Below are 13,399 nucleotides of genomic sequence, written 5' to 3'. Positions count from 1 at the left end.
AGAGTGAAACAGAATGAACACTGTATTAAACCGGTGGTACCGTGGAGCGAGCAGACCACCCGTCTGGTAAAACTGGCAACTCTCGCCGGCAGCGAGCCACAGACATCAACAGGCAACAAACGCCCGGGAAAAAGGCGCCGAGCACCAACACACATAGAACCTACATACAGCCTCCAATATCAGGTAACGTGGCGAATGTGTAATTAAAACCCATCTCATCGCTCAGCTCAGCGTCCAACTGTTAATTGCAGCTCATGTTAATAAATAGTGAACACCGAGTTGTTTATATCTGAATATCGATAACCGACGCAGCTGATTTAAAAAGTCCCGCAATATGAACGATATAGGGATAGGCTGCCATTACATACAAACCCTCGCTTTGCCAACCAGCAGCGCACTTGGTTTAGGTACCCATGAACTGTCGATTCCCGACATCACTCCTCAGTGGGTCGGTGAAGGCTCGACTGGCGTTCTGTTCCGGTGGCGTGAGCCGTCCGTCTAATAACGGTCGGCAGGGTGGGAGTTCGGCAGTCCCAGACCCTTCGGCGCGGCACGAGCTCAGAAGTCGGACGGAGGCTGCTCACGTGCCGCCCGACAGTCCCGATTGTGCCAGCCGCACCACCCGCTCCGATGACACTGCAATGGAGAGACGCCGGTAAAACACACGGCATGTGGGCAGATCACACCACGCGCTCAGGCGACAATAAAGCGGCACACAGCTCCGGTCTAATGAAACTGGTGGAACGCATCGATACCAGCCCTCACACCATTTGGATCAACGATGCAAGCTGATTGCGCGAATACGACCTTCGTGATGGTTCATTTTAGTTGATTAATATTTCGTTGTTATTTCGGGGACGCCCAGACTGCATGGGAACCGGCGATCTGCCTCACTATTAAAGTGACCATCCCACCTTAACATTAGTTTTGAGTTGAGATAGCCAAATTGGTGGCCATGGCCTGAAAATACCGGTTTGGGCACTCACAACATCGAAAAATGCTTCAATTCGGAGATATGGAATTTCAAACTTGCAGTTTTCGGATTCTAAGGGGCTAATGCATTGGTATGCCCCCTTAGAATTTGTGACGTCAGCGGAGATCTAACGATTTTTAAATCTTTTACTAAAACGTTCGGTAGCACGCGGTGGTATATGCTGCTTTGCGCGCAGCAAATGCCGCACTTTCAAATACAGTCGCTAGAAACAGCGGAGATCCCAAAAAGTAAACAAAAGTAAAATTCTAATATCTTGAAAACCGGTGAATATTTTTCGATGAAATTTGGTAGATATTCGTGTTCGCTCTTTCTGAACCGAGCGACATCACTTTCATACCAATTCATGAACTTTTTTGAAGGTGGGAGGGTCCCTTTAATGTTCCCGTCCTCACGGTTCACGTTCCCCATCCGTTCCCGTCCTCACCGGTCATGTCGTCCTCGAGGAACTGGCGCAGGTCGTCGGTGGTGTTGGTGGTCATGAAGTGGACCTCCTCCGGCGTCAGAGGCTCGCCCAGCTTCTTCAGCGCAGACAAGATCTCCAGCTGAGGGGGAGGGAGCGCGACGACGGGCCATCAGCGGTTAGACGGCGAGCAATAAACGAGAATGTGAAGAACGATCCCACAAAATAGATTTTACATTGCAGACCTGATTGATTGATTAAAGACCTCACATTGATTGTAGACCAGAGTGGCGTCATCGAATGTCATAAATCGATCATCATCAAAATCAGCTCGAATGGCGCCAGCTGCTCTGAAGTTACGGTGGCCACACTCCCGGTGGCTGCACGGGACGGGTGCGTCGGCTCACCCTCTGCTGGCTGAAGCTCTCCTCGGCCAGGTGGCCGAGCCGGTGGTCCCTCTCGAGCTGGGACAGCCGCTGACGGAGACCCTCCGGCTGGCGGCGCGCGAACAGGCCGATTATCTCCGGCGTGCGGAACGCCTCCGTTATGGCTGCCTGGATCGCCTGTGGGAACAAAATTGAGATGTAATGGAATCAGGTTTTCTTCGCAATATTTAAAGCTCTTTGGAACTGATAATAATCCAGGATCCATGATATGATCTATGTGAACACAACAATTTAAATGCACGATAACATTAAAATACCTTCATATGGTAGAATCGTCCCAACTTACCAGTTGTGTGGCTCCAAACTGGTCAACCAGAGACAGATCTCCCTCACTGAACTTGCTCAGTCTCTGCTGGAACTCCTTCAGCTGCTCTATGGTGTCCTGTCTGGTTTCATTGTATTCATCTGCATCAAGGTCATCCCTGAAGGTGATCATATAGGGAGCAATCAGTTGATTGAAGAAAACAAACAGGCATTGTGTAATTCACACAAACACATTACTTATCATTGTAATTGCAGTCCAGATCAATAATCACCGGCAAAATAAATGCTACAGAAAAGTTATAAGCATCCAGTTGAATAGGTACCAACCTACCTAATAAATTAACTCACTGACACATTGTGTGGTTTTGTACAAAACTGATTTCGCATAGTAATAACTACTCACTTTGAATCCTCCAAGTCCTGCAGCTGAGACATCAATCTGTCAAGCTGATCTGTCAGATTCTTTTGGAGTTTCTCAGTCTCACTAACCCCACGAGTAGCCATTCTGCTCTCTCAGAACTTGAAGTACTGACACTGAGCCTTGGGATCAGTTTTGGTTTTATCTGCAAACAATGCCATTTGTTAGGTGACCATTCAGGGCAGGATCCCTGCAGGTGTATTTCACAATTACAACTACAATCTCCAATGTATTACCAAAAACAAATAATACAAAGCAAGAATTAATAACAAATAATAAACACAACACAGACTGAGCTATGCTTGACACCAGGAACTTGCCAAGATCGGGTCCCACAGGCCTCACAGCCTAAAAAATCCTGTTACCGTAAGGTAGGTAATAACCCACAACATCCTACATTCTACAGGCTACAAGAATTAGAAATAATGCTATTAAAAAGTGTCTTCAAAAGATCACCTCAATTTGTGTTGCGATCTCCAAAATGTGCGGCCTCCCCCCTCATCGAGTGGAATCTGAAAACAGGGCGCCGGCCGCCGGAGTGCTTTTTAGTCATGTAATTATTGGGATATTCTTCCTCTTGGTGCCTTTAACAGCTTAATTGTCACGTGAATGGGTGAAGCAAATTTCAAGATTCTTGTTCAAATTGCCCCATGGGCACCCTGTTCAGATTCCACCCCTAATAGGCAATAGCCACCCTTCTCACCTGGCTTAAAGACACCTGAACAGTACCTACTTACTACTACTATGAAATATTGGTATAAATTTTCATAGCATCAAGAAAAAAATGTTATCACTGGTATAAATGCAATAATGCAGTGAAAATGAAATATCAGGCAGCTTGAACTGTCTGGCTGGCCTGCATCATAACGTCTCATTAATTATGTTAATAAATAAACATTGATGGCCTTGGCATCCACTACATTAATAAAGTGGATACAAGGGAATTATATGCACAGGCTTAAGTTCCCTTCTTACCTTTTTCTGAATAAAAATGGACAAAACAGTTCTAAGCAATACAACTTTTGGGCATCCTTCTCGGAGACAAGAACGCCGCAAATGCGCACTAAATGCCTAAAAATAATACTGCCAAATATTATGACAGCAAGGATTTCCTTCGCTTCCTTCCACAATGTATGGTTCTCAGGAATGCCCAAAGGGCAACGTCTCCTGATTGCACCAGCCGCTACTGGCGACAGTCATACGAGTGTAAATGATTCCTTGCTATCCATAGCGCGTGTGTGGCGCCTCTGTCTTATCGAAAATTGCCCTAAAGCCAAAAACGAAAACTGAAAGCGGCAGGTCCTCCCACTTCGGCAATGCTCGCTCTTCATTGTCCGGTTCCATATTCAGCCCGGCATCTTTCCTTTATCGCCGGTTTCGGGTGAAACATGAAAGGACAATGATATAAATGTATATTGACAAATGCTGATGGCGGCAGCCCGATCTGCCACGGCGACACGGACGTCTCTGCAGTCCTGAACTTGAAGAGAAACCGGCGGACGACTGTCTCGGGAACAACCAAGAAGCACGGGCCAGAGCACTTCGGTACCGCACTACTTCTTCTTGAAAAACGACGCGATGCTCTTGGTTCCGATGGCTGACTTGGCCAGCGCCTTCTGTTTGGCGTTTTTAGGAGCCAGAACCTACAAAAACAAATGTACGGTTCGGATCATGCCAGTGCGAGGACTCGCAACAAGACGCCAGTGAAATCAAGCAAACGAACTAAGGAAAACAAAACTCAACGGAGAAAGAACAAGCAACCATGCGTACAAATGTCAGATCACTCTGCGACAGCGGCCTTTCAACTCGCTCTCTCCGCCCTCGCCTACCTTTTTGGCGTTGCTGGCAGGCTGCGAGTAGTCCTCGAGGGGGGCGGCGGGTGCTGCGGCGCCGCGCGCCCTCTTTGCCGGCGGCTCGGCGGCCGGCTGGCTGCGTTTGGGCCGCTCGTCGGGCAGCTGGAGGCGGCAACGGAGCGCTGCGCTCAGCTCGCTGCTCAGGTACTCGGAGGTCAGTCCCCAGGCGAACCGCAGGTACACGGCTAAGTGGAGGGTGAACGGACCGGTCAGAGGGGACGGAGGTCCGGGTGGGGAGGGCACAGCACGGCAGCGACAGGGCGGGACACAGACCAGTACTTCACGGCGGACCGCGGAACAACTACATAGTCCGACCAATAAGCAAGTTGTTACGGTCCATCATTTTGCTTCGTCGATCAGTATCACCGGAAATATAAATGTCCGTCTCGGCAGTCGGCAAAGCTATTATTTTCAGCACCGATAATCCAGTGCTGAAGTTACGCACTACCGGGACTTGGCCCAAGCCTACCAATGCACGTCGATTTTATGCATTGTCGGTCGTTCAATGGGAATCCCATTGACGATCTTGGTAAACAAACAAATATAAGACAAAAATTTAACAGCTAACACCGTTTAGCACTAAATCAATAGCTTTGTAGTAAAGCACTTATTACCTTTGTCGACCTCCTCTTCTCGCACTTTGACGAAGTTGTCCGCCTTGCCGCTGGTGCCGTGCAGACGCTTGGCTTCCAGAACTGCCGCAAGGCGGCGGGTGCGTCGTTCGAGCCACGCTACGGCTCGCTCCTCGTTGTATTTGTATGCGTTGAGTTCGCTGTCTCCTAGAAATTATTCAAACATATTTGTTAGTACAGCTGATTCTGAATGAATACTACCGTCACGGTTGCACTCTGTATATATTCGGGAATGAAAAAAGCAAATGTATCGTATCCGTCCCGTCTGGGGGACCACAACACACCAGTCCACACGGCAGCACGGGAACGCACCCTTTCTGTCGGCGATGAGCTCCAGACGGTCTGATCCGACCGAGTCAGCCAGTCGGACCGTGTCGGGAAACTGGTGGTCCGAGAGGAGCTGGTCCAACTGCTGGGCGTACCGGCTCTGTCGGAGAGACACCGTCAGCGTCCGGTCATATACAGACAGGATCCGTGACACGTCAGATAATAAACAAACACACAACAGGCACTGAGATCGTACTTATGACACAGTGGAAACATTGCGAAACACAACAATACAATTGCATACATTTGAAGGCATGAGCGCACTTAAATGCGCAAAGCTGCAATCCTTCCAGTTCCGTGTGTTTCTTTTACAATGAAAGATACACGACGGGAGTCGTCACCGGATTCCGAGAACCTGGCGGCCAACAGTCCAGCCCTCCCCTCCCCCTGGGAGTAGCCGGCGCCCAGTGCAGGGCGGCTCTAACCTGCTGCATATAGACGAGGACGATGTAGAGAGGATCAAGCGGCGAGCACACGTGGATATGGCCGTCCGTCTCCACCGCAGAGCCGACAAACCAGGAACTGAAACGTGTGGGTGGTGAGCAGCACGTCACTCTGCTGCAGCAATGTGTTAGCCTTCAGCAGCTTCTGTAATCTTCAACTGCTTTTGTAGGGCACTGTAACTCACCCCTGTGGCAGGGAAACCTATTCAGTGCCACACTCACCGGGGACTGTCATCAAATGTCTGGACCTCCAGCAACTCTTTGGAGTCTGCATCTAAAAGAAATGCAGCTGCTTGACCAGTCTTCGGATGGCGTAGTCGGAGTGCATCCAGTTGCCTGTCTTCAGATCCTGTCACAGTGGCATTATCTGCAATCAGCATCAAGCGTGTTATCATGTTAGTCACCTAAAATCAGTGGGTCGCCTAAAATAAAATAAAACATGAATAAATCTGATATTCTGATACTCTGGTTATGTTGTGCACTGATCTGTCACAGTGACTATAATTGTGACATGTGTTGATGTGCTCACATCCTCATCCTGGCTGAAGGAAAGATGCATTGTGATACTGCTGAGCTGAATGATTTTGATTCGTGTAGTAGGTATGTAGCACAAGTTGGTATTCTCTTAGCAGACGTCACCCGAGCTGCCATATCCAGTTAGGTAGGTTGGTAGGTTGTAGGTTGTTGTTGTTGTTCTTCCCCTGGGACCTCCTTACGGAGGACCATAGCCGAGAGGCTCCCTATGGCGAAGGTAGCCGGCCTCCAAGGCAGCCACCAGGTCGGCGTCCCGCAGCCGCGACGGGTCGCCGTGAATGCTGCCAGTTAGCCGCAGGCGGGCGCCAGCGAGGGCCGGGCAGCGGAGCAACACGTGCTCCGGCACGTCCGCCTCTTCCCGGCACACGGCGCAGAGCGCCGTGGGGCACCGCTTATAGGGGCACTGCAGGCATGCCACGGAGGGGTGGCGGCCGATCCGGTGCAGGTATTGGAGCGAGCGGCCCCAGTGGCCCGCCCTCAACTGGTGCACCGAGATGGCGGCCTCTCGGTCCTCTCCGGGGATGGGGAGCGGCAGGGTGCTCCCGAAGATAGACTTGAAAAAGGAGTCGGGCCAGTTTTCGCGCCACTGACGTGTGGCCGTCCGATAAACTGCCCGTGTCAGGGACCGAGCGTCCGAGGGCACGGCGTCCTGGGGCAGGGTGGCCGCTTGCTTGGCCAGGGCGTCAGCGCGCTCGTTCTCCGCCAGCCCGCAGTGAGCAGGGACCCACTGCAGTCACCTGCCGGCGCTCGGCAATGTCCAGCAGCGTCCTCCAGATCGCCGCGCCAATAGTGGAGGTCTGGGCGGCCGCTCCCGCGCTGAGGAGGCTGAGGAGGTTGTAGGTTGGGTTGTAGGTTGGTAGGTTGTAGGTAAGGTTAGGTCAGGTTAGATTATGTTTCGTTATATACCTATTTAACCGTGAAAAGACAATTGTTGCGCACGTGAGACGTAGATATGGCAGCTCGGGTGACGTCTGCTAAGAGAGTACCCACAAGTTGATACGATGTCAAATCTGGTCCCTGGATTTGGATTATCAATAAATACATAATGAAGTCTTAGGCTAATAGCTAGCCTTAGTCACTAATTTACCTTTGGGGTTTATGCCCGACTGGAAAAAATGCCTCCACTACGCTGAAGTTCTCGGCGGAGGTGATGCGCCGAAATTTCGGCGCAAGGGTTTATGCGCCGAAATTATTTTACCAAGCCATGCTTCATGCGCCGAAAATTTTCAAGGCTTACTGATGGCTGCAGGCTGTAGCCACGCACTTTTCGTCGAGGGGGGCGGGGGGGGGGGCTGGCGTGTATGTGTGGCTGTCTTCCAGTGACTACTGTCTACAGACGGTTGTTGGCACGGTCGACGGGATCGGGCAGACAATAGACATCAGCAGGCCATGCGGGACCGAGCACCAGCGTTCGCTATCACAAAATCTCCTGACTCACAAACTCACTGGCATGTTCCATAACGTAACCTTTATTTTGTTGCCCGGCTCTGATCAGCAGTATGTGCCCAGCCGGTGACTGACGCCTGACGGGGCCTTCAACAGGCGTGGTGCAAGCACGGCCGATGGGATCGGGCAGATACCAGGCCACGCGGGACCGATTGCCAGCGTCCGCTCGCAAACCACACGCCGGAAATACAGGAATCACAACGGTCAATACGCAAACGATAGCATACGTTATCTGAACTAGGGGATCCGACAATCCATAACCTCACTCGATCGGTGAACTGTTCCCGCCGTGGGAGAGTCACAATCAGGTTCACTGAACATGACTTAAATACCCTGAGACGAACACGAGACAAGATAAGTGATATTTAAGACGTTTAACTCCCAAGACATTTAACCCTCGCCGGCCGAGGGGGGTTGGTGCCACCCCTGACGGGTTTTTCGCGACTGCTCCGGAGCCGTTTGCGATAGAGAGATAGAGAAAACCGTCGATTTACGCCGAAGTACGCCGAAAATTTCGACGCAAGCCGTCGATTTACGCCGAAGTACGCCGAAAAATTTCGGCGCAAACGCCCAACTACGCTCGAGTTCTCGACGAAAGCGTGCATTTTTTCCAGTCGGGGGTTTATGGGGCCCCAGTTGAGATAAGTGCCTACGTAAAAACGAACATCTCAATCTGTATTCTATTGCAATTGCAACAACAAACACAAACCTTTGATGATGAATATCTTGTGCTTGTTATCTCCCATGTTTCAGTTCAAATACAAGCTGAAGGACCTCAACCTATGAACTCACTGCCAAAACAAGATCTTCAACTCACTTCAAATATGTTTTAGGGCCTTGCTTCAACTGAAGAAGATCACAAAAGACAAAATGCAAGGCCCTATATGGGCTCTCTCGCCTTCCTATATTGATATTTGATATGTATCTCAGAGGCTCCCGCTGTATTCCAAGGCCCTCTAACCTTTATTCAGTTCTCTATATACCGTGCTTTATTCCAAGGCTTTATTCTGCTCCCGCCAAGACTCTATCTATTCACGTGTTTACCTTGCGGCTTCGGAACTTTAAGTGCTTTTGATGACGTAACAAACATAAATTAGGTTCTACTGCTCGGTTTGTACCACATATATATATATACGCTTATAATGAATTGATAAATAAATTATAAATATAAATTTCAAATCGGTAAGAAACACAATTCCAACTCCTTTTCTTGGAAAAAACGCAATTTAAGTAACCAATACAAATATATCACTGCTTGAACGGCGCATATGCGACAAATATAGGCAGGCGCGCACACAGGATTTTTGAATGGGGGGGGGGGGCACGACCTTCGAACTGGGCCCCCCATGCCGAAGGGCACCCCCCCCCCCAAAAAAAAATACGGCCCATGGGGTTATATTTCGGTTGGTTTGAGGCTCGAGCTTTTGTCAATGCATGGTAAAACAATTATTTCGGAACCAGCTTAATTTTCAAAACATTTATATTTTTACGCTAGCAGGTTTTTTTCTCAAATGCGACTGAGAGCCGGTACATAGGTATACCTAATCATCTAATTTATTACGTAAAGTAAAACATTTCATTAATAAACATGGTTGCAAGTCCCTCAGAAATCAGCCCCGGGCAGCGACTATAACTGCCGGCCGGCCGACCGGCCCCGGGTGGCTGGAAGCAGGCGGGCCGGTCATGGCCTTGGGCCGGTCACTGTTTGGCCCGGATGTGTAGGAGCGGTAGCAACACTCCTTTTTCACGTATATTCGCATATTTTTTTAGGCACATCGACATGAAATGTCATTAGGTATCTGATACGATGCGGGATCACAGACTAGAGATCCAGCTTATAACTTATATTTAATGTTTAACCGATGAATCAAATCAACAGGACTATGTACGATGCATGTCGGACACGTACCCAGAATTTCGCCCAAGAGGGGGTCACCTGCTGGTCACCTGACCCCGGGCCCGCGAGTCACCCAGGGGTCAGCTCAGGCAAGGATGTATCCAGGACCTTTCGATGGGAGGAGGGAGGCACGGTGGGTCCAGTCTCAGTGGCAGACGGGTCTCTTTAAAACGGTCTTTGCATGAGAAAATGTGGAAAATTGGCAAGTAAAAGTATTATTTATGCCCGAGGAGTGTGCCTAATGTACACTAATGCCTAATGTACATGGTATTTTACGAGCGAGCGAAGCGAGCGAGCTCCTCAGAGTCACCGGTGTGTGGCGCGCTCAGAGGTGCCAGTGAAAGGCCGTCAGATGCGCTGGTGTTTGGTCCTCACAGGCGCCGTTGCGGGGTCTTAGGGCTTAGAGACACTGGTGGGGCCATCATTGGCATGTGTGTGGCCCTGCAAAATGGCCTGCAAGTGGAAAGTGGCCCTTCATAGGCTGGCAAGGACACTCAGAGGCTAGTAAGAGGCCCTCAGAGTCACTGGTACGTGGCCCTCAGAGGCGCCGGTGTGGGGACTCTCAGAGCCGCCGATGTAGGCCCTTAAGATGCGTTGGTGGGGGGTCCCTTGGAGGTGGCGCGAGGGGCCTCGCAGTTGCCGTTGTGGGTGCCTTTAGAAACACTGGTGTGGGCCGTGTGTCTATCACAGACGGATGTGGAGCCATAGCAGCCAATCCCTCGTTGGCCGTTACTAGGGCCCTGAGCGGCCGGCGAGGTCTCTCAGAAACATGTCCGTGAAGTTGGCGACGTCGCCAGCGACTTTTCCAGCGACGAGCACCGATTTTAGCCAAAACCTCGTTCAAGGTCAATTGGACCATGATGATCACGAAAATCGAACCCATTCTCCCCTAAAACTTGACCTTCAAGGTCAAATTCAAGGTCAAAGGACGGGGAACTGAAAAAGTGCCAGTAAATATTGTCCGATTTTCAAAATTTTGGCACCAAAATGTAGCCCGTGCAAAGTTCTAGCCGCACATTGAAAACCATTTTCATCCAGGTCAAACTTCAAGGTCAAATTCAAGGTCAAAGGACGGGGAACTGAAAAGGTGCCAGTAAATATTGTCCGATTTTCAAAATTTTGGCACCAAAATGTAGCCCGTGCAAAGTTCTAGCCGCAAATCGAAAACAATTTTCATCAAGGTCAAACTTCAAGGTCAAAGTCAAGGTCAAATGACGGGGAACTGAAAAAGTGCCACTAAATATTGTCCGATTTTCAAAATTTTGGCACCAAAATGTAGCCCGTGCAAAGTTCTAGCCGCACATTGAAAACCATTTTCATCAAGGTCAAACTTCAAGGTCAAATTCAAGGTCAAAGGACGGGGAACTGAAAAAGTGCCACTAAATATTGTCCGATTTTCAAAATTTTGGCACCAAAATGTAGCGCTTGCAAAGTTCTAGCCGCACATCGAAAACCATTTTCATCAAGGTCAAACTTCAAGGTCAAAGTCAAGGTCAAATGACGGGGAACTGAAAAAGTGCCACTAAATATTGTCCGATTTTCAAAATTTCGGCACCAAAATGTAGCCCGTGCAAAGTTCTAGCCGCACATCGAAAACCATTTTCATCAAGGTCAAACTTCAAGGTCAAATTCAAGGTCAAAGGACGGGGAACTGAAAAAGTGCCAGTAAATAGGGGAAAGTGGGGTAAGACGGGCACCTTAACTTTGGAGCCATTTTTCGGCCGGTTAGAAACATCATAGAAACGGGAAACTGAGTGAAAACCTTTTACAGACATTTTACTTCCATTTGCCAGAAGATGAGACTTAGACCTGACTCAACAAATAAACTGCAGCTATTTTTGCAAAACCTTGCAAAAACCCATCTTACCCCACTCCATGGGGTAAGACGGTCACATGGGTAGGGCAAGACGGCCAGCTTCTTTCACCGACCAGCACAGCTCGCAGCAAATGCCCGAGATTAGCCGCATTGATACAGTCGCTCGTTGGTCTCAAGTGCTTCGGAAATGGCAGTATACGAGATTCGTGCAGAAGGCGTATACTCGTATATAGGCCCTAGTTCAGAAGCCATGTAGAGCCGTTTTTCACATTCATTATTCGAGAATAAACTGTGCCGAAGGAATATTGCTAACATGTCTGTGAGTATCGGAATCGAACATATTCTTATCAGAAATGCTTCTTTTTTCCTACAGCAACAAAAATATTTTTACCATTACAGACCCATCGGATTCATAGTTGCCCGTCTTACCCCAAACTCAATGTCAGAAGTTCAGCACGATTTTTCTCTGTGGACAATTTGATGCAGACAAAGCAAATCCGCGGTGAATGAACACTGGAGGCATATGAGTGTGCCACAAGTGATTGCCAGTTTTTAACTCTATAGTGCTGCACACAAAAGCTTGCACAATACATTATGAATGTTTTCAATGAAATGAGTGTTTTAAAGAAATCAAAATAAAAGATTATTGACCGAACACAAATTCACCAGACTTCAATGGCGGTGTGTAGTGGGAAAGGCTATTCTGGTCCTAATTTTTCTCGCTCGTAGCGCTATTGGTTTGGTCTGCAGAGGGGGTGCCCGTCTTACCTACCTTGACCGTCTTACCCCACTTTCCCCTATTGTCCGATTTTCAAAATTTTGGAACCAAAATGTAGCCCGTGCAAAGTTCTAGCCGCACATCGAAAACCAGTTTCATCAAGGTCAAACTTCAAGGTCAAATTCAAGGTCAAAGGACGGGAAACTTTAAAATGCTACGTCGCCAGCGACTTTTCCAGCGACGAGCACCGATTTTAGCCAAAACCTCGTCCAAGGTCAATTGGACCATGAGGATCACGAAAATCGAACCCATTCTCCCCTAAACCTTGACCTTCAAGGTCAAATTCAAGGTCAAAGGACGGGGAACTGAAAAAGTACCAGTAAATATTGTCCGATTTTCAAAATTTTGGCACCAAAATGTAGCCCGTGCAAAGTTCTAGCCGCACGTTGAAAACCATTTTCATCAAGGTCAATTTTCAAGGTCAAATTCAAGGTCAAAGGACGGGGAACTGAAAAAGTGCCAGTAAATATTGTCCGATTTTCAAAATTTTGGCACCAAAATGTAGCCCATGCAAAGTTCTAGCCGCACATCGAAAACCATTTTCATCAAGGTCAAACTTCAAGGTCAAAGTCAAGGTCAAATGACGGGGAACTGAAAAAGTGCCACTAAATATTGTCCGATTTTCAAAATTTTGGCACCAAAATGTAGCCCGTGCAAAGTTCTAGCCGCACATTGAAAACCATTTTTATCAAGGTCAAACTTCAAGGTCAAATTCAAGGTCAAAGGACGGGGAACTGAAAAAGTGCCAGTAAATATTGTCCGATTTTCAAAATTTTGGAACCAAAATGTAGCCCGTGCAAAGTTCTAGCCGCACATCGAAAACCAGTTTCATCAAGGTCAAACTTCAAGGTCAAATTCAAGGTCAAAGGACGGGAAACTTTAAAATGCTACGTCGCCAGCGACTTTTCCAGCAACGAGCACCGATTTTAGCCAAAACCTCGTCCAAGGTTAATTGGACCATGAGGATCACGAAAATCGAACCCATTCTCCCCTAAACCTTGACCTTCAAGGTCAAAATCAAGGTCAAAGGACGGGGAACTGAAAAAGTGCCAGTAAATATTGTCCGATTTTCAAAATTTTGGCACCAAAATGTAGCCCGTGCAAAGTTCTAGCCGCACATTGAAAACCATTTTCATCAAGGTCAAACTTCA

The 13,399-nt window shown here is 48.5% G+C and overlaps 2 protein-coding genes across 10 annotated transcripts; both read right to left on the bottom strand.

Annotated features, from left to right (window-relative positions):
* Positions 1-4: 4 nt before the first annotated feature.
* Positions 5-12,169, bottom strand: LOC122382024 (protein LZIC-like). 4 transcript variants are annotated; one of them, XM_043366889.1, is made up of 7 exons: positions 3,498-3,560; positions 2,979-3,034; positions 2,508-2,667; positions 2,127-2,262; positions 1,802-1,957; positions 1,419-1,536; positions 5-636 (listed from the first exon to the last, which is right to left on the bottom strand). In XM_043366889.1, exons 3-7 carry the CDS (start codon positions 2,606-2,608, stop codon positions 581-583), a joined length of 567 nt encoding a protein of 188 aa, XP_043222824.1. In that variant the 5' UTR covers positions 2,609-2,667; positions 2,979-3,034; positions 3,498-3,560; the 3' UTR covers positions 5-580. The 4 variants fall into 4 exon arrangements, with proteins under 4 accessions (XP_043222824.1, XP_043222826.1, XP_043222823.1 ...); XM_043366891.1 differs by lacking the exons at positions 2,979-3,034; positions 3,498-3,560 and adding an exon at positions 12,142-12,169; XM_043366888.1 differs by lacking the exon at positions 2,979-3,034 and having other exon boundaries at positions 3,498-3,708.
* LOC122382023 (ribonuclease H2 subunit B-like) lies at positions 3,921-12,339 on the bottom strand. 6 transcript variants are annotated; one of them, XM_043366882.1, is made up of 8 exons: positions 12,243-12,339; positions 8,467-8,603; positions 6,000-6,144; positions 5,760-5,856; positions 5,320-5,434; positions 4,990-5,154; positions 4,352-4,560; positions 3,921-4,165 (listed from the first exon to the last, which is right to left on the bottom strand). In XM_043366882.1, exons 2-8 carry the CDS (start codon positions 8,501-8,503, stop codon positions 4,076-4,078), a joined length of 858 nt encoding a protein of 285 aa, XP_043222817.1. In that variant the 5' UTR covers positions 8,504-8,603; positions 12,243-12,339; the 3' UTR covers positions 3,921-4,075. The 6 variants fall into 6 exon arrangements, with proteins under 6 accessions (XP_043222817.1, XP_043222820.1, XP_043222819.1 ...); XM_043366885.1 differs by having other exon boundaries at positions 8,467-8,548; XM_043366884.1 differs by lacking the exon at positions 12,243-12,339 and adding an exon at positions 12,137-12,154 and having other exon boundaries at positions 8,467-8,573.
* Between the last annotated feature and the right edge of the window lie 1,060 nt (positions 12,340-13,399).

This window comes from Amphibalanus amphitrite, unplaced genomic scaffold (assembly GCF_019059575.1).
Source record: "Amphibalanus amphitrite isolate SeventyFive unplaced genomic scaffold, NRLGWU_Aamphi_draft 000132F_arrow, whole genome shotgun sequence".
NCBI lineage: Eukaryota > Metazoa > Arthropoda > Thecostraca > Balanomorpha > Balanidae > Amphibalanus > Amphibalanus amphitrite.
Note: the sequence above shows the minus strand (reverse complement) of the source record. Positions and strands in the feature narration are given on the sequence as shown.

Excerpts from the sequence above, each read along its gene's own strand:
- LOC122382024 (XM_043366891.1), bottom strand. The coding sequence starts at position 2,608 with ATGGCTACTCGTGGGGTTAGTGAGACTGAGAAACTCCAAAAGAATCTG. Across the intron at positions 1,958-2,126 it reads AGTTTGGAGCCACACAACTG|GCGATCCAGGCAGCCATAAC; the intron begins GTAAGTTGGGAC and ends TTGTTCCCACAG. Across the intron at positions 1,537-1,801 it reads AGAGCTTCAGCCAGCAGAGG|CTGGAGATCTTGTCTGCGCT; the intron begins GTGAGCCGACGC and ends CCTCCCCCTCAG.
- LOC122382023 (XM_043366882.1), bottom strand. The coding sequence starts at position 8,503 with ATGGGAGATAACAAGCACAAGATATTCATCATCAAAG. Across the intron at positions 5,857-5,999 it reads ACATTTGATGACAGTCCCCG|TTCCTGGTTTGTCGGCTCTG; the intron begins GTGAGTGTGGCA and ends CACACGTTTCAG. Across the intron at positions 4,166-4,351 it reads CTGCCAGCAACGCCAAAAAG|GTTCTGGCTCCTAAAAACGC; the intron begins GTAGGCGAGGGC and ends TTGTTTTTGTAG.